The sequence below is a fragment of the Bos taurus genome, chromosome 19 (assembly GCF_002263795.3).
Source record: "Bos taurus isolate L1 Dominette 01449 registration number 42190680 breed Hereford chromosome 19, ARS-UCD2.0, whole genome shotgun sequence".
In the NCBI taxonomy this organism is placed as follows: Eukaryota; Metazoa; Chordata; class Mammalia; order Artiodactyla; family Bovidae; genus Bos; species Bos taurus.
The window spans coordinates 17,778,968-17,803,998 of NC_037346.1; the positions used below are offsets into that span (position 1 = coordinate 17,778,968).

Sequence of the window (25,031 nt, forward strand, 5' to 3'; positions counted from 1 at the left end):
ATTTCATTCCCATTTTTGATCAGTTGCCTATTATCTGTCAGATCTAACTGGAGCTGTAAGAACAGAAGCCTTAAGGTAAACAGAAGATCATTGGGTTTTAAGATGGGGACATTTAAATAATTCTTCCTTGAAGATATTCTTTACCCGCCACTTATTTCTACTCTGAAAAAAGTTTGAAATATGAAATTAGTAATGCACTATAAAAATAAAAACAAACGAGACAAAGGAGTAAGGTACCTTTCAATTTAATCAGTGTGCACACAAATTTGTAAAAATGCTAGACACATTAAGTCACAAAGGATATTCAAGAATTCTTGTTTATGTCTAGATACTACCTTAAACCATGGAAATTTAGCTATTTATTCAAATATTACATGCATTTAAAGTTACATACTTACCAAATTTTCAGTGTCTGCTTATCCTTGCTAGGAAAGGACAGAGTTCCTTAGAAATATACTTCACTTTAAATCTTAAAGACATCAATTGAGGGTCCACACTTTGTTTAGTGCTTATCTAGAACAATACATCACCATTATCACATACTCAGATATCAATTTTCAGGTTTTAGAAGACGATCACTCTTCATACTAAAAAGCAAAGAGTTGCCTCTTTATTACTGACTGACAAAGATCACAGCAGGAGAAACAATCTGAAAACATCCTTAGCATATATTGACATTAGCTAGGATGTGACTAAATGCTAAAGCGGGGGCGGGCGGAATCTATGTGATACAATGATTAAACAGGGATCAAGTAATTAGAAATATACTCAGGCTAATTTCCACTGGTATACACAGTCCTAGAAATCAGTATTCCAACCAAAGCTTTTCATGCAAGGTTAGAATGATTTAAGAGTACATTTGAAATTTTCAAGCTTCACTCAGAGGCTTCTGTGTAAGCAATTAGTCTGCATGACCATTTTGGGCAAACTTTCCTTTACTCTACTCTCAGTTAACTGCTCAGGAATTGCTGGACAGACAGAAATTGTGGTCTTTAAATTTTATACTTATGTAAAATGGCAATCAAAAGCACTGAGAAAAAAATTTTCTGTCAACTACAAAAAAATCTGTAAAAGATTTTCCTTAAATGTTAGTTTTGAGCAAAAACATTTTTCCTATCTCACCAAAAGGAAATAATTTACATGTTAAAAGTTTCTGCAGTTAGAGTCTAGTAAGTGAAGGTTAGGAAAAAAGTGAGCCCCAATTATTAGGAACTGTGAGGAAGTCAAATAATCACCTTAACATTCTTGATTCAGATAATAGTTGAGGAACACAGAAACTCAAGACACTGCCATCAAAGTGTCCAACTTTAGAGAAATAGTAATTATATGAAGTATAAAATAGTAAGTACTCACCAGCAAAGCAGCTTTAAAGAGATGGTTTTAAGGAAAACCATTTCCACTGTATGTACACCATTTCTTATACAGATTAAACTGTGAAAGGCAATGAAACTTAAGCCCTTAGGCAATTTTATATTTAAAAAAACCAAGCTAGTATCTTATAAAAAATATTATCAGTTGATAAATCAAGGTCATTAGAACACTTAACTGAAAACATGACTTTCATATTAACATTGAGATGATCTGTTTTCAGTGGCTCATCACCATCCCAGTTTAATATGAATAAAAGATCAGCTAGTTTTATGAAAAGACTGTCCCATATTATACAACTTTACACTTAAGGTGAAGAGGAAGCCATACAGACTGAAGAATGGTTCAGGCTTGTGTAAACTAAATTGTACACTTTCTTCTTCTCTCCTCAGTATTTAAAATTTTTATCAACATAAAAGCATAATATTTACAGCTTAAAGGAAATCTTTGAAGGATGGTTCAAGTCGACAATGAATCCTGGTAGAACTAATGAAACTAACAAAAACTTTAATGTATATGTCCTCATTGCCCCTCAAGAGGAATACACAAAGAAACCTGTCTAGATTTCTTGATAGTCAGCGTTCATTGGTAATTAAAATATTGCTTAGTTCAAAATAAAACGAACCCACAATGGTGGTGCACCAACAGAATAGGTTATAGTATACAAAAAAGATGAACTAAATCAGTACTTAATTACAGCAAAAGTTGCTAAAAACATGTAAGATCAAAAAAGGTATAAAAAAAAAATTTCTAGCTTATGATTGCACGCCATTTATCACTGCTAGAGGTGAGGAAACGTGACTTTTTGTCTGTTGATTCACATTGTAAAAAGTTAAAAAACTATGAGTTCCACCACAGGAGTGGCTTAAGTAGGATACCCTGAAGCCAAACACCTGCACTCTATATACCAACATGAGCGTACAGCCAATTGAAACTGCCACGGTCTTCCTCCTGTGTACAATTTATGTATTTAGGTTCAATCATAACCAGATAAAGGAGCAGTATTACACCTTTATTACAACTAAGGTGATCAAACCTAGAGCTACTTTGGCCCAAAAATTGTGTGTCTGAAAGTGTCCAATGGATCTCTATTAGTCATACTCACATTTAATAACTGCACAGCTTTCTTCCTTGTGTGGGTTATATGGATATGTTTGAAAAAAATAGGAACATCAGGTACTTACAGATTAAACTAACCTGTACTGGCAGGGCTGTGGGATTTTTCTTCTCTACCAGTAAGTAGCAAATGCTGAAATTCTGCTGCTAGTTAACAAAAACACAAATTGTATTAAACTGAGGAGTTCAATTCAGTTTAAAAAGTCAATGCGCATAAAATTTCCTCAGAGTCTGACATTAATACAGTTAAAAATTTTTTTCCCTAAGTCTTAAAAAATTACCTTATTTTGGCTATTAAATTTAGAGTGATCTTACGAGACTGAGTTACTAATACTGTATATCTCTTGGATACATCTCAATTTTAATAAACTATTTTGGTATGTTTACTATGAAAACACAAGTTACTCTAAGGGTAAACTTGAATATTTTAAGATTCAACTTTTAAAATACTTGACTTCATTTCCTTATACTAAAGATTTTCAATTTTAAGAACCCGGGCAAAAAAGTAAATTCTATCGCTTCTCCTACAAGTATAGTAACAAGCTATTAACTAAAAGGGAAGGCTCTGTTCAATAACTAAAATGTCTCACTTTTCTAACTCAAACTTCCAGAAACTTTAGTAACACTTTCCTTGGTCCACTTGGGTACTTAAGCAGCCTTGTTTTATTAATAGAAACTGGGAAATGGTGCAGCAAATCTTGTTTATTTTCATCTTTGACTGACCACCAAACTATTTATGAATAAAATGTTGACAAGCTACATTGCAATAAATGATTTGGTGAAACCTTTCATAATGAATGTAAACCAAGGCCAGAATGCTGTCACTTTTCGTTGTATTTATGGTTCTTAAAAAAGTCAACAACACTATACAATGGCTTCTCCCAAATAATCACTACTGGTTTGTGTGTAGTAAGCTGGGTAAACAACATTCTTCATTTTTATCCAAGTTGGGCATCAATGAATTTCATTGCCAGTTCCTTATATTTAAACCAAAACTGAACATACAATTAAACCAAAACAAAACATACAATTCTTAACTATAATAATGGTTAAAAAACAAAACCCAGACACAGTAAGAATGCCAAAAGGCCTGGAAAATTCCAATAAAGGACTTCCCCCTTTTTACACACAAAGCATTACAAAAACTCCTGACCCAACACAGCACATTACTGAAGCTGTGCTGTATCACAACTTTACATAGCACTACAATATTTGGAATTAATGGCTGGGATCCAAGTAATCAATTGTTCAGTTTACTCACATGTATTTTCTCTGCAGTTAATTTGACAAAAACTACAATTATACAAACATATTTTCTTAAGAAAGTTGGTCATTATTTGCCTCCTAAATAACCTAACTATATCAGTCTTCATTTACAATACTATGTTCAATTTGCGTCAAATAGAAATAAATAGCTCAAACTAGCTTCAGTGAAGATTGACTTTGGGTCTCCAATTTCTACCTTAAAATGACTTCTATATCCTGACTAGTATAATTTCCCCTGAGACTACATAAGATTAATTAAGTTTAAAGAGAGAAGGTTCAATAATTTCAAACTAGTAAGAGTTTCAAACTATTCTTTTTTGAGTTCGGATGAAAATGAAAGGCTTTTCCTTTTATGGCCAAAATACTATGCAAAAGGTCAGGAAAAACAATGCTTATAAAAAAGCAGTTCTTCTCCAAGCCTTAATGAAGAATCTAGTTTCTTTTAAAAACTGTATTTTCCAACACAATGCCAAGTAAAAACACGAAAACACTTGGAAATATTGGAGATATTTAACCACAAAATTGTGAATATCCAGTATGTGCATAACACTATATGTAGCTGCTTATTTTGCCAAGAAATCACACAGAAATGTTAGATGATTTATATGCTATAAAAACAAATGGTTATTTATTAAAATGATTCAGATAACAGAAAATAAAATATTGAGAAAGAAGGTTAAGAGAGGAGTAACCTACACTAATATTCAAATCATGAGGATTGCAAGCAGAAGTATAATTGGGAGAATGTTTACTTACAAAACTCTGCCTTATAGTCAATAGTCTCATAATGAATCCTTTCTTTTAGAAGACTTCCATAAAAGAGTAAGAGAGAACCAGTTTCATTTTGGAATAACATACAAAAGTTATTCAATATGGTAGATAAATACCACCTTAAAGACATACCTGATTTATACAAATTTTAGGTTACATGTTTCCTACTTTAAAAAAATCTCAAAACCAACGCAAGTGTCAGTTTAAACAAAATTTTATCTCAGAAAGTAAGTGACTTCAACATTTCCTTTCTATAATTTACCAAGTTTTACCAGTGGACATGATAGACACCTGAAAGTTAAGTAATTCTTAAAATTGTTATTTGTCTGAATCACAGAACTACAGAGTTCAAGGAACCTACATCTTATCACCTTCAATAAATTATGTCACCCTTAGAAAATCCCTCCCACCCCAGCACTCAAATGTTTAAGAGTATATTCCAATTATAATTATTTCAATGATCACTATCAGAATTGGGACAAGCAACTTCACTCTTGAATATTTCAATATATTGGGGCAATGGTGGCTATAACAGAAAGCACCTCCAACTAAGGAGTCTTAAAAGGTGCAATTATTGAGCAGGGAGTAAAATATTCCAACGGAATTTTTTTGTGGTGACATATTCTTTTTTCAAACATTGTTATCTTCTTTCCATGATTCAGTTACAGAGAAAAGCATATGTTCTAGTTACAGACATGAAAATTTGGAATTCATTGAATGTGTATTTCTTTACGCTTCCAAGAATTAAAACCACAAAGAAACACAAGCCTGAGTTTGCTACTACGTTAACTGTTACTGTTCAGAGGAAAATGCTATCTGCATAGAATGATGGCTTTAACACAGGAAGGAACAAGAGTAATCCAAGTTAATGATTTGGCCTCTCTTCCAGTTCCCCATTTACTTGCCCCCTACAACATATACACATACTTTTCTTAACCAAATAAAAGCAATTTTTGGTTGGAAACATACATAGATGCTTTTCATGTGTGCATATTGCATCAAATATTGCTCAGTAAAGATAAAAATGAAACTCAAAATATCATTCCAAAACCACAGTTCAATATACTAACTTTACTATGTGATACAATTTCAGTTTGACTGCTTGAAAATAATCCACCCATACTGTAAGTCGTAATACCCAAACGTTTTTTATACCAAATGTGTAGTGTATACGCATACATACCACACATACACACCATCTTCCCACTTTTCACAGGGCTCTACATTAACATTTGCTCTAATGTGGTGAGATTTATATATATTAAAAATCACAAGCATTTCCAGATGGCCTTTCAACCTTCAATGAATAACTTTGGGATTAAAAAAAGTAGATTTCACTATCCAGTGGCACATCTAATGATTAAACTTATCCTTGAGGTTAAATTTAATAAGTTTGAGAAGAAAATAACCAGATTTTCCTAAAAAGTGAAAGGGAAAATTTGAATGAAACATATCAGGCCTCCAAATCAAGAATGTCAAATTTTGTCAATTTCCTAAAGTTCAATGTAAGTAATACCAGCTTTACTGAGGCTGTTAAGTATTATGTAACACAAATTACATGTCAAATATTTTGTTTATTAACACCACAGTCAAACGTGAATATTAATATAGAGCCTTCTCTGCCAAAAGAGTATAAAAACCCTAAATTTAATTAAATTTAGGGGCCTTCACCAAACTTGCTGCAAGTTTGGGGACATGAATATCCAACAGCCATAAAGCTGTGAAAGCCCCTATAAGGAATAAAATAAATCCCACTTGCCTCAGACTGAACAGGGCAACACTGAGACTCAGCCTCAGCCTGTCCTATGGCAGGGCTATAGGAAGAAGAAAATTTTAATTTTAGAAAAACATTACCCAATTAATTTAAAAGACATGCATTAAAAAAAATCCCAATGATCAAGCAAGCATAGGAAAAAAGGAGTAGCTCTTTAAAAAAAAAAATCTATTGTCCACTGTAATTCCATTCTGAGTCCATACTTTTATTGGGACTCTCCCCCACCCCCACAAATAACTAAATTTAATTAAACTAAGTTTAAGTTCAATTATGCAACTTGATCAGTGGAATAGGAGGGCTCAAAGAATATTTACCCCATTTCTAATTGGTAAATGTGTGAGAGATTGCTAAGACAGTAAGAATTCAAGTCAAATGATATTCCAGCAGTCCCTCAAAAGTTGATCCTCACCTGCTGGCCTTGTTACTGTCATACAGTAGTAAAAGCTACACAATAGAAACTAGTGCCAGACAAAAATAGTGGTTCTTTTTTTTTTTTTCAAGTGGTGACAATGGATGTATGCTAGAGCCAAAGATGGCAGTCTCATTAATCTGACAACCTCCTAAATTATGTTAATCACAATGCCTGCTTGTATATAACTGGGTCCCCAAAGCTGTCTTCTCTGAGGGCAGATGAAGTTTACTTAAACTGAACTCCATCCATTATTTCAGAAAGTTAAGTCAAAGAGTTAAAATTACTTCAACGTAAGTTGTTCCACTCATTACTGAACCATAATATGGACCCCAGAAGCAGTTAGGTAAAAAGTATGTTCTAGAAGCTTATTACGCTCTGATGCATGCACAAATTACACATTAAATATACCAAATGGGCACCATCTGAGCCATATACATACAAACACAAGAGATGATGTGCCTATGTGCTATGCATAACATTTTACAATAACTTCTAATTAGAATTCTACCCCTTATTCAAAAGTACTAGTGTTTTCTCTTCATGGATCTCAGAAAGCAACCTCAATATATTGGTTTTCTTTGCATTAAATGCAAATGAGGCTTTGCAAATTTTTTGAAACATTACTAACCCATTTTTACCCTCTTCCTGCCCCCTTTGCCCCATTGCTATCATCCATTCCTGGTTTATTGATAATCCTATACATGAAATGCTTGGGAGATATTTGGTTTGAGAAAACATTTCCTATTTAATAATTCTAAATTTAAATTGTGCCATCTTGACCTTAAAGATTCTCAACACAGGTCTTTGGCAGTATGATATACGTACTTCCAAATCTAAGACATATACGATAATTCCAAAACTATCTTGGTAGGTAGGCGCTGGTTAAGAAAAGGGGTAGAGAAAGAAATGCTTTCCTGGTGATACATAGCACAGGAGCTGTAACACCACTGGAACAAAACAAATGGCACTCAGCTTTGTAATACTCAGTGTTTTCTTTAAATCAATGACTTTACTTGTCACTTATATACAGACTCTTTTATGATAATTAAAACATCCTTTAGTATTTTGTTACATGGTTAAACTTTTTTTTTAAACAAAACTTCAGATTCTGTCTGATACCTACACCTCCACATAAGGTTATAGAGAAATGTTATTTTCTTAGCTGTCTTTTAACTTTGTATCGAGGAAAACTAAACTTGAGTTCATAATAATTATACTTTGTACAAGTCATTTGATACTTAAATAATCATAAAAGTATTCTATAAAAGATTTTAAAATAGACGCCAAAAAGTGGTCAACAAGCTATTATTATGAGACTTGCAACACAAGATACTGAATAATAGCAGTCATCTCTACAGAAAAGTTCTCCATAGAACAGTTTTAACATTCAAATTTCCAAGGATGAAAAGGTTAACAGCAAAAAGCCATTTAGGCTTAATAACAGAAGGCAGCCATTTAATCAAAGAAATAATGAAATCTTCCAGAAACATAGTAAAAAATTTCAAATCCATCTGTTAACCATCTTAACAGAGGCACATTTAGATTCTCATAATTATACTTAGAATACATACCAGCCATTAACAGCACAAAAGGCTATTACTGCATGCACCTAAGCTTCTAGAATTTTGCACCTGAAAAGCTTCTGAGGTCCATTCAGTACTGCAGTTTCAAATATAATCAAAAGGAAATGAATGGGTCTGGCACTAGGCTCTAAACATCAGCAGCAGGAAGAAGGGAATATCAGGATTTACATTTTAAGTCTCTATGATATCTAACATGTACTGACACCAAGGGGGTAGAAGGGTGACACAATATAAAGATTTCATACTCTGACCCATATATATATATATATGTATATATCTCTAAGTTTTTTGTCAACTGAAGGATTAACATACAATTCCACATACACTATCCAGTTAAAAACATGCAGCTAACGAACAACCTACAATTCAATGACAGAATCCAATGATATATCAAAATTGCATTGATAACTACGAATTTTATTATGTGGACATCTACTCTGGCATGCATTTGTACAAACCTTTCAGGCAGTGGTCCACAGCTGGGTTATGAATAAAAAGGCATAAATTTTTCTCTCATTTTATTACAATGAAGTTTAACAGTACAGAAAAGTCACATGACCTTGGAGGGTCAGATTTCTTAAACCCTGCAACATGAGGAACTCTAAATACATTAAATATTGTTACACATTCAGACTTCCAATGTACAGGTACTTGGAGACAGTTACAGCCCTCACCAAGCTAGGTTGGGGACATGAAGTCCAACAGCATCTGAAATGCTGTGAAGGCATAACTTTACAAATAGCAATGTAAGCTTACAGAACTTGCCTTTATTAAGGTGGTATGTTCATGTAATTCCAGCGCCTTCACAATATAACGAACCAAATTTACTATACTTCACTTCTAAAAACCTAGATGAAACATGAAAAAGAAGCCATACAGTATAAATTGCAACTTCAGGAAAAGTTCCTGCTTTATTATTCCAAATAAATTTTCCCATGTAAAATAAATGTCCAATAGTTCCTGGTATGTGGGAAGATAATGTTTTTGTTAAAGTCACAATGACGCCTTATTGACGGAAGCTTGGCTATATAAACAGCACAAGTTGAGAAAAGGTTTAATCTCCAAACCTATTAGACTGGATGAAGTAAGATCAGTAACGGCCACCTTGCGACATTACAGGAGGTCTCATTCCCATCGGAGGTCGAGGAGGCCCACCTTGGTAAGGGGGCACCATTGGCGGTCCCTGCCCATATGGTGGCATAGCACCAGGAAGGTAACCTGGCATGCCTTGATGATGACCACCATACTGACCTAAAAAACACATTTAAAACACAAAAAGATAGATTCAGTCTATGCACAGTACTTTTAAATGTAATGTATTTTGCATATAAATTTGTTTTGTGTGTATACTGAATAAAAAAAACATAAAAAAGAGGAATACCATGAGGTGGCATTGGGGGTCTCATTCCTTGTTGCTGTGGGATGCCTGGCTGCGGTGGCATCATACCTCCAATTGGTCCAACAGGTGGATTACCCATGGGAGCCTGTCCTGGTCGAGGAAGATTACGTTGATATTTAGGTAACTGTGCTCTTCTCTCTTCCTAGGAATAAAAATGTGTGAGATGTGAAACATATGAACACAGAGAGTTGTTAAGCATGAAGGCAAGAATCTCAAGTCTTTATAGTCATTTTTAAATGTACTCTTACATTCCAGTTACTTTCACAACACAAATCAATCCAACTACTTAAAACCTTGATGCCTTAAGAAAACATCACCTATTTTTATATTTGAAGTATGTTATGTTTGAACAGCTATCCAGGAATTATAAATTGCTTCAGCAAGATACTGTAATCAAGAAGGTGTATGTAGAGTAAGCAATCTGCAGATTCTATCGCACACTTAACTGCTTCTTCAATTCATTTACCAGTTTATGTCCAACTAAACTAATTTTTAAGAGTAAGAACCCAACTCACTACCTTCTTTTAGATATAGTGTTAGGGGATGGGGACTGGATCTAAGATCAAAATATGCAATATTCACCTCGTTTTGTGAAGTTAGTATGGTAAAAATAAAAAATTCTAATGGCAAAAATTACTTGGCATCCAATCAGACTGTAAGACCATTGGTACACAAATTAAAATTTTTTCAAATGAACAAGTTGCTACAATAGTACTCAATCAAACTCTGCTAGTAAAAAATTGTAAACAACTTACCAGTGATATATCCTCATCTGGATGGATCAACTTACTGGTTGCACTGGTTGTGGTAAGTGTAGCAGGCTTACTTGTTATGGAAGCTGCTGGCTTAGCTGCAGTGCTATTTGTTGTACTAGTGGTTGAAGCTGTAGACTGTGTATATGCAGGGAATGTAGGCTTTGGTGGTTCTGTAGTTGTTGCAGGGGTACTATTTAAGGGCTTGAAATCTGTACCAACAGGTCCCTGGACAGCTGCCTGAGCCTGTAAAACAATCTTTCATCAATAAAACCTCAAAACTGAATTTATTTACTACCAATTTAACTTAAAAACAATACACTAACATTCAATAAGGGACAAAATTTTAAATGAAAACTAAGTTAACATCATGATCAATCCACAAAATTTAAGATAACATATAATATTGAAAGATGCTGAATCAAAGCACATCTAAAACACAGCAGGGGAAACAAGAAACAAGACTGCTTATGTAATTTCTCAGACAGCATGTCTCCTCACCAAAAATTACTTAATTTACAAAGCTTTGTATTATTCCTAATTGATGAAATACTGTATTGTATCATGAAATAACATGTTCAATTTTCATTACTCTAAATTATTTTTTAAAAATTGATCTACCAAACAAAAAGTCAAATTATAGAATACAAAAAAATGTTGGCATAAATTTCAGTTACCAAGTCTACCATAAACAATTATCAATGGTGACACATTAAAGATATGGCCTTCAGAAGTATTCTTTATATAGTAATACAATGTCCGCTCAATTAACAATGTCTGTATGATTATGATGGACAAAAGGATTCAGTAGAGCTTTTAAGCATAAAGTTACCAGTAATAAATGTTACTTTCTGTAACACTATGCATCTGAAACATGTAAATTAGGCCAATTTTTAGAACCAAATGCAGAGTACTAAATTTCCTTACGTTATATGTGATGCATTAAACAGCATAAAACAGAATAGCTTACTCATGCATCAAGCTAATCATTGGCCACTATAATGCACTTACTGCTTACATGCTTTTAACCCTTTAGAGCCATAGGAGTTTGGGGTACATTTTTTTCTATTATTATGTAGTTCAAATTTTCCAATACCATTGATTTATAAGCCATTAATTTTATTTTTAAAAAATTAAATAATATATTTTTGGGATAAGATTTAGTTTTCAAGTAGGGTCCAAAGGGTTAAGTTATAAAGCCATTTTAACAATTTTAAACTGCAACTTCCTGCGTACTTGTGCTGTGCTAGGAAACAGAGCTTTAGAAGATGCAGACAGACTTTCTGAATTGGATGAAGCTGTACTTGAGCTTGTTACAGGTGTCCCCATCTGTAGCATAAAAGAAAGGAAACAATGAAAAGTCTCCAAACAAATGGGTGAAAATAAGCCACGTGGTAGACTTTTTTTTCCAGTATAGATTGCATTTCTGTAAATGCAAAATACAATGCCATCAAAGCTGTTTTATATATAGAGGTAGGCAGTTAATGCATTTGCAATAAACAGAGTGACAGTATGAGCTTCAAAAAAACTTGAATTCTATATCAATAAATCTAATTAACCAGTTTTTTCTTCCACCTAAACCTAAGGTGTTCTGCACTATGGTATTTCAAAACTGATACCTTAAACTGAGAATTATGACGCATTACTTCAATTTTCTCAGTAACAATATTTGCCAAAAGTTTAATAACATCTCTCAAAAAAAAGAGATCACCCCAACCTCAAAAACATAAGGTAATATGCCTTAAAAAGCACTTAAAAAGTGCCTTTTAACTACAAATAGGAAAGAGTTGAAAAAAGAAAACATCTAATGGATCATTTTAAGGTGAACAATAAAGAACATACATCCTGATCTTTTGAATTCTGAATGAATTAAACACACCTGCCTAATTCAGAATGAAACTGGGTTACCAACCATTACATACATACTACATATAAAATAATCTTTTGCTTCTGAGTTCTGGTGAGGGGTAAAAAAAGACGAATAGGAAATACCAGTATAACTAGGTCAAAATCCATTAAATGATGCCCTTCCTACAACAGTGCAACATTGTTTAACAATTCTAGATTAAAGTAAGAACCCCAAAATAATTTGCTATAGGATTTTACATTTTTGTCTTTGGTTTCATTCTACCCAGAGATCATTATGTAAAAGAGGAACATTTTTATTTAAGCTCTCAGAAATTAAATTTCCATTTCTAATAAAGTGAAGAGTAACCAGCATTAATTACTATGAAAAAACAACATACAACACTATTCTCTGGTTTCAGTTAATCTTTTTTGAGTAGAGGAAATCAATGTGTGCAAACATGGGAGAGAATAGGCCACTCTTTAGTATAGTTAATAAATTATATTAAAAAGATTAGGAAATACTTAAATAACCTATGACAAACTGAAGGATTTCAGTAAACTGCACTTTACCTTTAAATATTAATGCACTCCTTTTTCAAGAGTTTCACCTTACCTGTCCCGCACTGGGGAAAAGAGGCTTAGTAACTGGAGGCTGCGGAGCCGGAACTGTTGCTGTTGGTGCAGGTGGTCTGTTAAGAATACCTGGAGCTGAAACAGCCTGTGCTTGAGTCATTGGAGGAATTCCAGGACGTGGAACAGGAGGGGGCATACCTGCAGAGAATTAAAAAAACTTGTAGCCAATTAAATTAAAAAAAAGAAAACAAAAAACCCTATACTGTAAAATTACTAACTCTTGACTGCTGAACTCAAAGAGGCTCAGAGAACCTAGGCATTTGCCACTTGGAACAATTCTGCCTCCAACTTTCTATATGACTTTGTTCCTCTTTAAAATTTTTAGACGTTAAAGATAACCACGAGAAAACCTGTATATGGGCAGATCAACAATTAGGCCTATTACTAATGCAATAAAATTTTCAAACATATAGAAATTATTTCTTTTTTTAATAGAAATTATTTCAATCATCTAATAGATGTTTCCAGAACTCTAATGCAAACTGCAATAAAAACTATTAATAAGTTTTACTATTAAAACTATTAATTTACTATTAATTACTATTAGTAATAAAAATTATTCCAGAAACGAAGTTACTCCTTTAAATAATACATCAGATCGGATCAGTCGCTCAGTCGTGTCCGACTCTGCGACCCCATGAATTGCAGCACACCAGGCTTCCCTGTCCATCACCAACTCCCGGAGTTCACTGAGACTCACGTCCATCGAGTCAGTGATGCCATCCAGCCATCTCGTCCTCTTCTCCTCCTGCCCCCAATCCCTCCCAGCATCAGGGTCTTTTCCAATGAATCAACTCTTCGCATGAGGTGGCCAAAGTACATACATTTTCCTAAATGCACCACTAGCTGTTCTTCCAAGTGCCTCAAAATAATTTAAAACTTACTGACTTCCCATTACCAAATGAATACAGATTATTTTTCTTTATTCCTTAAAGGTCTTAAGTTGTCTCAGATCATAATGTATGTGAAGTTGCCATCTCAAAATTAATGGTTGCACTAGCTATGATTCAAATTTTGCTGCTGCTTTATTTTTCCTGTTCCTTTTATACTATCACTTGAGTACATGTGAATCTGTTATGGATTGCAAATCAAACGTGCTAGGATTAAAAAACTAGGCAACAGATCGAGAGAATCTCATGAAAACTTCTGTGCCACACTTATTTCCTGGGCTAACCAAATCCCATCCCCTCACATTATAGACTAAGAAGTCAAGATATTTTAATTAATTTGCAGGCTTCCTTGTACCTAGGGGGTCCATTAGACTTTTTCTGGCAAATGATATCTAAGAGGCTAGAAAGTTACTTTGCCATAAAGTAAAAGAAATAAAAGCACCCTTTCTTGCCTGAGTCATCTTCGAACTACTGAGTAACATGTCTGAGGAACAAAAGCTAAGGCTGGCAAAGCGGCAAATTTAAGAAAGTATGGGTTCTTGTTATCGCCATAGTCGCCAAATCTACCACTTAGGGTTGGATTTTTCTGTTACTTGCTAAGGGTCTCCATTACTTGTCTAAAATAGTCCTTATATAACCACTCTTAAGTCACAAGCTCAGTAACTCATACTTTTACTATCTATTTCAAAAAAAAAACAAAACAAAAAAATACATTTCTCACAGTAATTTTAAAAGAAGTTATTAACCCATAGAAAATTTAAAATCACATTGTACCAACGCTCATAAATCTGTTATTCAAAATACTTAAGAATAAAACATGTCGTATTTTTATATGTCATATTAAAAAGGAAACTAACATTTCATACCTGGTGGCATACCAGGCATCAGAGGTGGTATTCCCGGTCCAGGTGGCATCATTCCACCCATTGGCATCATTCTATTAGAAAGCAAATTTCAAGAGACAACTAAAGTTAATTAACAGCATAAAACATTAGAAAATATTCTAGCTAAAAGCCTGAAACAACAATAAAGACTTGAATTTGACCTCTAATATTGAAATCTATCAAAGTGAAAAGAACATACAACACACTAAAACAATCCTAATAAATCCCCTAAAACCCAGCAAACTCTCTGGTTTACCAGTAGAATAGGGGTGAAAAAATTCAGTGTCTGTTAAAAGAATATTTTAATACATTTGAAGTTATTGAGAACAAATATTTTACTCTTCTTAAAAACAAGAGGCCTTATCTAAAATGTGTAACTGGAAAACAAAATCATTTTTTGTCTCACTTGGAATATATCCACAGAATATAAATTAAAAAATGAAAACAAAACCAAAAACCTCCCCCCTTAAAAAGAACCCTCCATTTTAGAGCTGTCAGATTTTTTTTCAAAAAGAAAAAATAGTAAGTGTATTCTATGGAGTGAAGATTTCTTTTTCTGGGGATGCACAAACATAAACTACCATCAATCTGTAGTTAAGATAACCAAAGATAACCAAAACTAAACTCAGTCTCTACTTTTTATGTAGAAAGTTCCTAACACTAAACCAGGACTTAAAAGCATAACCCATATTTATCTTCCTTTCCTTAGAAGAGCTCACCTTCAAATATCAGTGTCCAATTCACTTTAAAAGTTACAAGTTTTGTGAATTTTTGATTTAGGACTCAAACAGAATAACTTCTATATACAGGTTTTATTAAAGAAAATTCAATTACTTTCCATAATAGAGCATGTAATTTCACCTAAGAATATACTCTTTCTTAAATATCAACCCCTTCTACTAAGTCTCATAACTTTTAGCAGTTTGGGGAAAACAGCTGCACAGTTAGAAAAGGATTTATGTGGGTCTATTACTATTTCCTCAGATGTTTTTTAGTTCCCTCCTTTAAGAGATCTGTGTCAGTTTGCAAATTTTAGAAGTTTTAGTGAGGAAGGTTAGAAAAGTTTTGAAGTCAACTGAATAGATACCATTAAACACACAAAAAAATGACATTATGATTATACCTCCTGAATTACATTATGAATGAGATGCTTACATGTTTTCACCGCAAAATGACTGGGTGTATTTTCTCTGATGATGCAATCTGTGAAAATGTATGACAAAATCAAAATCTAACTGTGATTTTCAAAATACAGTGGGAAAGTGTATTGTATACCTTTCACATCCAACAATATTTTTAAGTAAAGTGATGAGCACGGGCACCTCAAATTCATTTTAGTTCTTGAAGATTTGACAAATCATTTACAGAATTTGCTTCTGTCACAACTACAAAGTGTCATGGACAGTTCTGAATCTCAAAAACTCAAATCTACAACCAACTACTTTAATTACATCAGATGCAATTGAAGCAGATGGCTGCCTACATTTATCCTAAAACCCAAAAATCTATTCTCTCCAGAGGCAAATTTATATTCCTTAAATTTATTAGTAGATTTCTTTATTAGATAAGTTTAATAATTAATAGAGCCCATACCTTTTAGAAGCAAAAAACACAAAAAAACCCCACAAAATAACATTTAATTGATGTAAACACCCAAGCTGAGAAAGATCACTACTAGGCATCAGCTCACAAGTCAATTAAAAGAGTTTTCTTACCCAGGTGGCATTCCTGGCATAACTGGTGGCATTCCTGGCATCAGAGGAGGAACACCTGGCATTAATGGAGGTATGCCTATAAATAAGAATTTTCACCAAGAAGAAAACATACAAAAAGTTAAGAGGGAAGAATTAATACTTCTAATCTGTATCAATGAAGACTTGAGAATGTTAAATTGTAAGAGGCCTTAGGTGCTACCTGGAGGCATTCCTGGTGCTCCTGGAACCGGTGGTAGTCCTGGTTGTGCCATTGGGGGGATATAACCTTGCTGAGGCTGAACAGGCTGTGGTTGAAATGAAGTCGAAGCCGCAGAGTCATCATCATCATACTCATCAGAATCATCTTGCTGCTTCTTTTTTTGACTCTCTGCTAAAAAAGACTCAATTAATTTTCCCCATAGAGTAAAAGAAAAGAAAAACAAATCAAGTTTAAGACATTCAACATTTAAAAACTTTATTTCAATGCAACTAGCTCTTGAGAATTTTTTTTGCAAAAAAAAATTCAGCCAACACTGTTCTTTACTCTTCGAATGGTTTTTCAATCTGTATTAAGCAAGAAGGGTTAACATGTTCTCCCTATTCTATGGCAGGCAAAAATCATTTTCCTAAATCAGCTATACTTTACCAAACAAGCTTCCTATTTCACTCCAAAAGGTAAATTATGACAAAGCAGTCTGACCTCCCTGTAACGCTTTTCAAAATAAAATATTTCTTAGGTTATTAAGAAGATTCTATCATTTGGATAGGAGAGGGCTGCAAATACCAAGTCAAATACAGTACTAAAAATTTACAACTAGTGATTTCATAAATCTAAACAAGGCACCTTCATTTTTAAAGGCCTTAACACTTGCTAAATCTACCTGGAATTCAGTTATGAGCAAAAAAAATAACGTATAAAATTATCCAAACAATACCATGTATACAAAATAAAATCTATTTCAAATATAAGACCAAAAAACCCCTCAAAATTGTGGAATTCTGAATAGGTCTAATGTACTGTGCTATGTTTAGTCGCTCAGCGTGTCTGACTCTGCGACTCCATGGACTGCAGCCTGCTAGGCTCCTGTCTCCATGGGGATTCTCCACATAAGAATACTGGAGTGAGTTGCCATGCCCACCTCCAGGGGATCTTTCCAACCCAGGGATCAAACCCAGGTCTTCTGCATCACAGGCAGATTCTTTACTGTCTGAGCCACCAGGGAAGCCCAAATAGATCTAATACCGACCATTAAATTTATACTTGAAAACAGTAATAATACTCTCATTAGTGAAGCTTTATTAAGAAATTTACTTACTAAGCATTTATCTTAGTACTTACCTTGTGTTTTTTGTTCAAGAAGTCGTCTTCTTTCATCCATATCTTTTTCCGGAATACCTTCCATACCGTATATTTCCAACTCTATGTCTGTTCTCCCAGGTATTGCATTTGGTACTGCATCTATTGTCTCTTTATGCACCTAAATTAAAAAACAAACAAATCCATATAAACAAAACACAAGCCTTCCATTAGATAGACAGAAGTGCCTCATGAAAGTCTTTTTTAAAAAGGAATTTTAAATTACTCATAGACCATCTAGTATAAAGGTTAAGAGTAACTGGTGCTACAGTGAGACTGAATTCAACCCTCCAACTTTCGAGAGTTTGGGCAAATCATTTGACCTAAGCCTCAGTTTACTTCATCTAATTTAGTACCTAATTTCTCAGGTTATTTTTAAGATTAAAAAAAAAAAACTGTATATAAAAACCACTTGGCAATGTGTAGCTTATAATCTTGTTTGAATTATTAGCAATAAAGTAACAGTACTACTCAAATCAGGGAAGTCTGAAGTCTGAATTAAGTAATGCTTATGAAGCCTTATTATATTAAGTATCAGAATAAACTGAAATTTCCAATGATGTACTTGACAAGCTAGTAATTACAAACCACAAAAGTGACATTTACAATTAGCATTACCCACAACTAATGAGTCACCTAAGGAGCTTAACACTGCCATAGCAGAGAACCTGTCACTATCTCTGAAGGTATTTGGTTGATCACAAAAAGAAGTTCTTAAGATGTATTATTGTATAACACTGAGAATTCAGGACCTTTTTTCACTGTATAGTCTTTCCTAGATCAAACATTTCTAACCCTCAGTGAGTAACTTCTGCCAATATGGTAAAACCCTGATCAGTCTTGGTTCCTTCAGCAAAATGTTTTAACTTAGGTTAAAGGATGTCAAAGTAGTTTGTCTAGACCATTGGCTTCAACTGGAAGCTTAACAAAAATGCAAATTCTCAGGGCACACCTGAGTCCTACTGAATCAGAAACTCTTAGTACAACCATGAATCTAAGTCTTCAAGGTGATTCCTTTGCATGTTCAAGTTTGAGAATCACTTTTATAGGGTAAGGGTAATGACTTTGATACAGTTGTCCAAGTAATACATTTTTCTTTTCCTTTAAGACTCTTTCACAGAACAGAAGAAAGGTAAAGAAAACTTGTTTTTTCTCTTTAGAGGAGTATCTCAAATATTTAAAAAACTGAAACACAAATGAAATTTAGAAATTATGATTAAAAGATCCATGAATAAAGCTACTCAATAAATGATGTAATCACTTCCCCCCAGGTTTTTTAGAATGTTACTTTTCTTGATGATGTACATGAAGTCATCTCTATGTTCTTTAAAGAAATATAGCTACATCCACAGACACAGTAACTAGTTTTCATTATGCTTCTAAGTAATGAGGGGGAAAAACATCTTTTACTATAAAAACTGGAGCATGTGTCTGATTTAACTGCCATGCCTATGTCACAGGCTGCTATAAGAATATATAAATAGAAAATTTCAATTAAAGACATTACTAATAGTTTATCAACTAATCTCCTTCCAGCTTTCATGACATTTCTTTGCTCTTCTCTTACAGTACAAATCCCTGAAATAGTGCCTCTCCTTTCCCTCTCATTCTCTTGCCAGCACTCCAATCAGCCTTTCATCTTCTTCATCCTAGGAAAGCACTCCTGACAAGTAATCAATGACCTCTACTTTGATCAAACCAATCTTTGTCCTGTGCTTTCTTGATCTACCACTAGCTTTGATTTAACTCTCTCCTTAAAACACCTCATTTGGCTTCCAGGGCACTAATCTCTTAGTTTTCCTACCTTTTCAATCTTGATTGGTTTATTTTAATCATCTGACCTCTATATGCTGGGAGATACCCAAGGTGGAGTCCTTGCACCTCTTTTCTATCTATACTGTCTAAGGACATCTAGTATCATGGCTTAAAATAGCCATCCTTTTACTGTATCCTCCCAAACTTCTATCTCCAGCTCCAACTTCTCTAAACTATAGATCCGTAGATTCAACTGTTTATATGCTATCTCCATTTGGATATTCAAGAAGACCTTCTCAACATTAAAATATTCAAAATTAACTTAAGATGATATAGTATTCTCACCTCTAAGCCTATTCTTCCCGCAGCTTTCTACACATCAGGGGTCATCCCTTGGTATCGAGGAGGAACTGGTTCCAGGACTACCCACCTCATACCAAGGATGCTCAAGTCCCTTATATAAAATGGCACCCTCCATTATCTGTGTATTTCTGCACTCAGTTGATAGTGGGTTCAATCAACTGACTCCCAACTGTGGTTGGCTGAACCCACAGTGATACCAAAATACCAAGGGCCAATTGACTACCACTGTATTCAACTCACTTTTCACACTGCTCAAGCCAAAAACCTTCAGATCATCCTCCACCCCTCACTTTCTCACGTTCCACATCTAACCTCATCAACAAAGTCTTACCTCTGTCGCCATCACCTCTTGCCTCGAATACTCCTAAAACGGACTTACTGCACTCTATAGTCTATTCTCACCCTTACAGCCAAAATGACCCAAAGTACACCAAAGCATGTTACACTTCAATTAAAACCTCCCATTTCATTCAGACTTAAAGAAACACAGCAGCCGACAAGACCTCCTATATAAAGTAGCACATTGCTGCTCTTCCCTCAATATAGGATAATATTCCTCATGTAACAGTTCTTCATTTGCTGTTCCCTGGAATCTCTCCCTCATCCTCTTCAATCTCTGTTTAGATGTCAGCTTGTCATTCAGGCCTTTACTATCTTATGGCCCGCCCCTATTCCCCTCTACCTAGTTTTAGTTCTGTATCATGTATCAGCATGCTACTGCTAAGTCACTTCACTTCAGTTGTGTCCGACTGTGCGACCCGTAGACGGCAGCCCATCAGGCTCCCCGTCCCTGGGATTCTCCAGGCAAGAACACTGGAGTGGGTTGCCATTTCCTTCTCCAATGCATGAAAATGAAAAGTGAAGTCACTCAGTCATGTCCGACTCTTAGCAACCCCATGGACTGCAGCCCACCAGTCTCCTCCATCTGTGGGATTTTCCAGGCAAGAGTACTGGAGTGGGGTGCCATCGCCTTCTCCGATGTATCAGCATAAGACTAAGTAAACATTTATAGGTTTTCCTCCACAATGTTAATCTAAACTTCACAAAAATGACTATTTTATTCACTGCTATATATATGGTGCTTCAAATATTGTACAATGCTGTCTCACATAAATGGTAAAGTTCTATATCTGTACTATACAAGTCATCCACCAGTCACATGTGACTAAGCAATGGAAATGTGGCTATAATGCGACTGAGGAATTTAACTTTTCATTTTTAAATTTCTTTTTCAATAGTCACAGGTAACTAGTGACTGGGTTTCCCTCAAGGCTCAGCGGTAAAGAATCTGCCTGCAATGAAGGACACCTGAGTTCAAGGTACCTGCTCCAGTATTTCTGCCTGAGAAATTGCAAGGACAGAGGAACCTGGCAGGCTACAGTTCACGGAGTCAAAGAGAGTCAGACAGGATTTAGCAACTAAGAACCAGTGATTGCCACAATGGAAAATTGTGGATGTAGCAGGCACTGACATTTCTGAATGGATTTTAAATTACTGATTGGCTTGAGAGAAGTGAGAAAGATCTACAAAAACTTATTTTTAAGCTTGGGGAAACAATAATCTTGTTTTAATTTACCTCCCTGCCTCCTACCAACAGTAATTTCCAATGGGGATTCCTTCATCTCACGCCTCTCTAGGGTCCAATTACGCAAAAATTCAGGCAATTCTGGACTGACAAAGTAGAAGAAATGTTTAATAAAACATCTTCAAAAATAAAACTTACTGGATCTTCAGAAATATACATTACAAAGCTCCCCCTACTTAGAAATGAAAAAAAACCTAAGTTTTAAATGAAAACACAATACTACCCTCCCATGGAATAAATGGTGGAACTAAACCTAGCCCCAGGCAGGCAACAGATTGTAAAATCCTTCAATGGCAGAGTAATGGCAGTTAATTATGTACTAATTCTTACAGGAGTAGAACTGGTCAGATTGCCTACAAAATTTAAATCTCTGATCTTTGTTTTCTTGCCCAAGTATTGAGGAAATATTTTGTGATTTCAGCCTGTCACATATTTAACCTAGGATGAAGATATCAATAACTTAAAGGTAAATACTAATAAAAATTCTTTAAACATAGAAAATCAATAGTTTATCTTCTCCATGGCTAAACAACCTTTTTTTTTTTTTAATTAACTGGTCATCTTATCCAATCTTTTGCAATGAACAACAAAAAAACACCCTTGGGTTTCAAAAAGAAATTCAAGGTTTTCCCTCCATGCTGTTTGCAAACTACAATAGAGTAATATTAAATAAGAGGAAAAAACTCCTTACCTGCATGCAATGAATAGCTAAGCCAGGTCCTGTATACAATTTCTTATGACATATATGGCATTTAAAATGCTTTGCTTTTTGGTGCTGTATAAGGATCTTCTCATCATCAAAATCTCTATTACAATACCTGGTCACTATTGTTAAGGTACAAAAATATAGCACAATAACATTACTTATAGAAAATAAATATGCAATTAAAGAGAACACTATTCACTACTTAACATTAAAAACGGGGAACAGCTAAAACCAAAAGTACTTTGTACAAACTCTGCTTTTGGTATTATATAACTAGAAATAAACCTGCCACTAATTTTGGAATTTTCAATGTCCCGGAAGCCCACAATCTCTCTTCACCAACCCTAAAAAAACACATCTCCGTAGGCAATACAGCTTCGTCAAATTTCAGCGTTTACCACCAGATTTACGCGAAATTAACTTCTGTTCAATCTCTCAACATTTACAAACGCACGATGTTAACTGCAAGGGATCAATGTTTATTAAAAAAAGAAAAAAAACAATTTATATTGACAGAACTTCAATTAAGTAGAACATAAAAATAATCAGATTTAGAATTTAACACTAATTTGGAATCTGAAAATAAGTTCACTGCGAGTAAAAGTAACCATTTCCTATAAAAACCCATAAAGTTGCCTGCAATTCCGAATTTATGTTGCCAAAGGTTTCATTTAAACTCACAGAAGAGTTGTTACCGAGAATTAACTCACTAATCAGATTTTCCTAAAAGGACTTTAACAAAACTTGTAACCATTTTTCAACTATTACAAAAATAAATTCAGTTCTGTAGCAAAGCTTTTTCAGGTACAAGACAATAAATAAAAACAATTGGAACGTAGTTTATTAACGTTCCCGGGAAAAAAATAAACCGCCACGTTTTATTCCTAAAACGTATTTTTTCACTCCTAGAAAGCTAGGTAGAAAGATAAGTAACCCCACCCTGTTACTTCCCGAAGATTAACGCGCCAGAGGGCGAGACGCGGAAACTAGCTCCCCCGCCCCACCCCCGCAATAAAAAGGGGGGAAGGGGGGGGTCGAAATCAGGGTTGACTAACAGAAGCCTTTACGAAACCAGATTCTACCAAAAAAAGAAAGTGGGTGACAGACTCCGGAAGCTCTCTCCTAATCCTCCAGAGTCAATGAGCGTATTATACTCGAAGAAAGTCCCTTTGTTGAATCGTCACCAAAACAACGTAGTGTGGCAGCAGAGTCCTCAAGGGACTCTGTCCTTGGTGATGGGGTCCAAGTCGCCTCAGGGGGTCAACGCTCGCACCAAAGCAAGAACCTCCTGAGTCACGAAGGCCCACGACCCACAGCTGCCAGAGCCTCTCGCCCCAGGGCCCCTACTTTCTGACAAGTCTTCCCAAATCCCAGTCCAACCACCAAACCACCGACCTCGAGGCCTACATCCCACTCTCCGCCATAGGCCGAAGCCAGGCCTCTCCTAGCCAGTCACCACTAACCGGCGCCCCCGCTTGGCCTCGACTTCAAACCGACAAAGGATACCAGCACCACGGCTTCAACTGCTTCTTCTTCTTGCGACCCATAACTGCGCTCTATCGACAAAAAGAGGAAAAAACAAACAGTAAAGAACGACGTGAAGAACAGCTCACTCTTCCAACCCAACCGCCACCACCGCGTCCCACAGGAAACATCCACAAAATGGCCGACGCCTTCGCTCGCTGCTCTGTCTCCCGTCAGGCTCTGCGGCCGGAGGAGGTGCCAAGCGGGGGCGGGGGTGGGGGGGGGGTGTGACGTGACGCAGGCCTCCGTCCTAAGTGGATGGAGACTCGCGGCCCCGTCGGGCTGCCGGCCATCTTGTCAGTGCTTGCCATCTCGGCTTTCGTGGGCGAGCGAGTTCCTCAGAGCTCATTTTTCTTTGTAAAGGATATGGTGACCTAGGTACGCCGAGACGCTCGCGAATTGGAGGGGAGAGGAGGGGGTGGAAAAGCTGAAAAGATTACCCAGCGTAATTCAGGGTAAATTACAAATAAAGGATAACTGAGACAGCGCCCAGTTTTTCGTTTTGTTTCATTGCCCTGATTACTCTGCAGTAAGCGGTGGACGTTTTTCTACTACCGAATCAAAGAAGTCGAAGTCTCAGTCTTGTAACTCACACATTGGTGATGGGTGCGTAAATTACGGCAGCATGGTCACCGAGGTGATGGAAATACGAGGTGTTGCGGGGTTTATAGAGCCTTGGCGGTCATCAGGGTATCAAAGAAGGTTGCCGGAAGGGTGAATGGGAGCAGGCGAGGTGGAGGAGAGGGTATCTCCCTAAGGGTGCAAAAAGTGCAAGTCTTTGAGCCTGAGGACCTGAAAAAAAGTTTAGAGGTAGTAAGGTTGGAGCTGGTAGTGAAGGGGCTGATGGCAACAGATGATGCTGAGGAGGCTGGCAAAGATGACTTCTTGAGATTCTCGAGCAGTCTGAGAAGTTGCGTTTTATGCTGAAGTCCCTGGGTAGCAACCTAAGAGTTTTAAGAGGACAGTTAGAGAATAACACAAGTTAAGAGTGTAGTTGCTTTAGAGTCCAGGTGCTTGGGATCGCTTTCTACCGCCTATTTGCATGACTTTGGGCAAGCCACTTAAACTTTCTCTGCCTTCATTTAAAGAACAGTTTGTCATAGAGAAATAACTAGTAAGGTAAATTACATGTTCCTATTAAAAGGAAAAAATAATAGCGGGTATCCATGAAGCATTTGTGTGCCAGACAAGGTGTAAGTTTTACATTACTTGTCCCAACAAACCTGTGATGTAGGTGCCATTGTTAACACCCGGTTAATACAGATGAAAAAAAGGGAGAGCTTAAGGGAGTTGTAGGGAATTCCTTCGTCGTCCAGTGGTTAGTGGACCCTTAAGATCCTACATGGCATAA

The 25,031-nt window shown here is 35.6% G+C and overlaps 1 protein-coding gene across 20 annotated transcripts; it reads right to left on the bottom strand.

Moving 5' to 3' along the window:
- Positions 1–229: 229 nt before the first annotated feature.
- ZNF207 (zinc finger protein 207) lies at positions 230–23,845 on the bottom strand. Of its 20 annotated transcripts, XR_009491488.1 has the most exons (15): positions 23,663–23,821; positions 22,142–22,268; positions 17,730–17,868; positions 16,611–16,781; positions 16,412–16,487; positions 15,852–15,899; positions 14,670–14,749; positions 12,903–13,060; positions 11,678–11,770; positions 10,445–10,687; positions 9,672–9,831; positions 9,358–9,541; positions 9,056–9,138; positions 6,281–6,335; positions 230–2,631 (listed from the first exon to the last, which is right to left on the bottom strand). XR_009491488.1 is itself a non-coding variant. In XM_059877818.1 (13 exons), exons 1-12 carry the CDS (start codon positions 23,701–23,703, stop codon positions 9,381–9,383), a joined length of 1,497 nt encoding a protein of 498 aa, XP_059733801.1. In that variant the 5' UTR covers positions 23,704–23,821; the 3' UTR covers positions 230–6,335; positions 9,358–9,380. The 20 variants fall into 20 exon arrangements, 15 of the variants coding, with proteins under 15 accessions (XP_059733801.1, XP_005220042.1, XP_005220044.1 ...); XR_009491493.1 differs by having other exon boundaries at positions 230–6,335; positions 14,679–14,749; positions 16,611–16,778; XR_009491490.1 differs by lacking the exon at positions 9,056–9,138 and having other exon boundaries at positions 230–2,628.
- Positions 23,846–25,031: the final 1,186 nt, after the last annotated feature.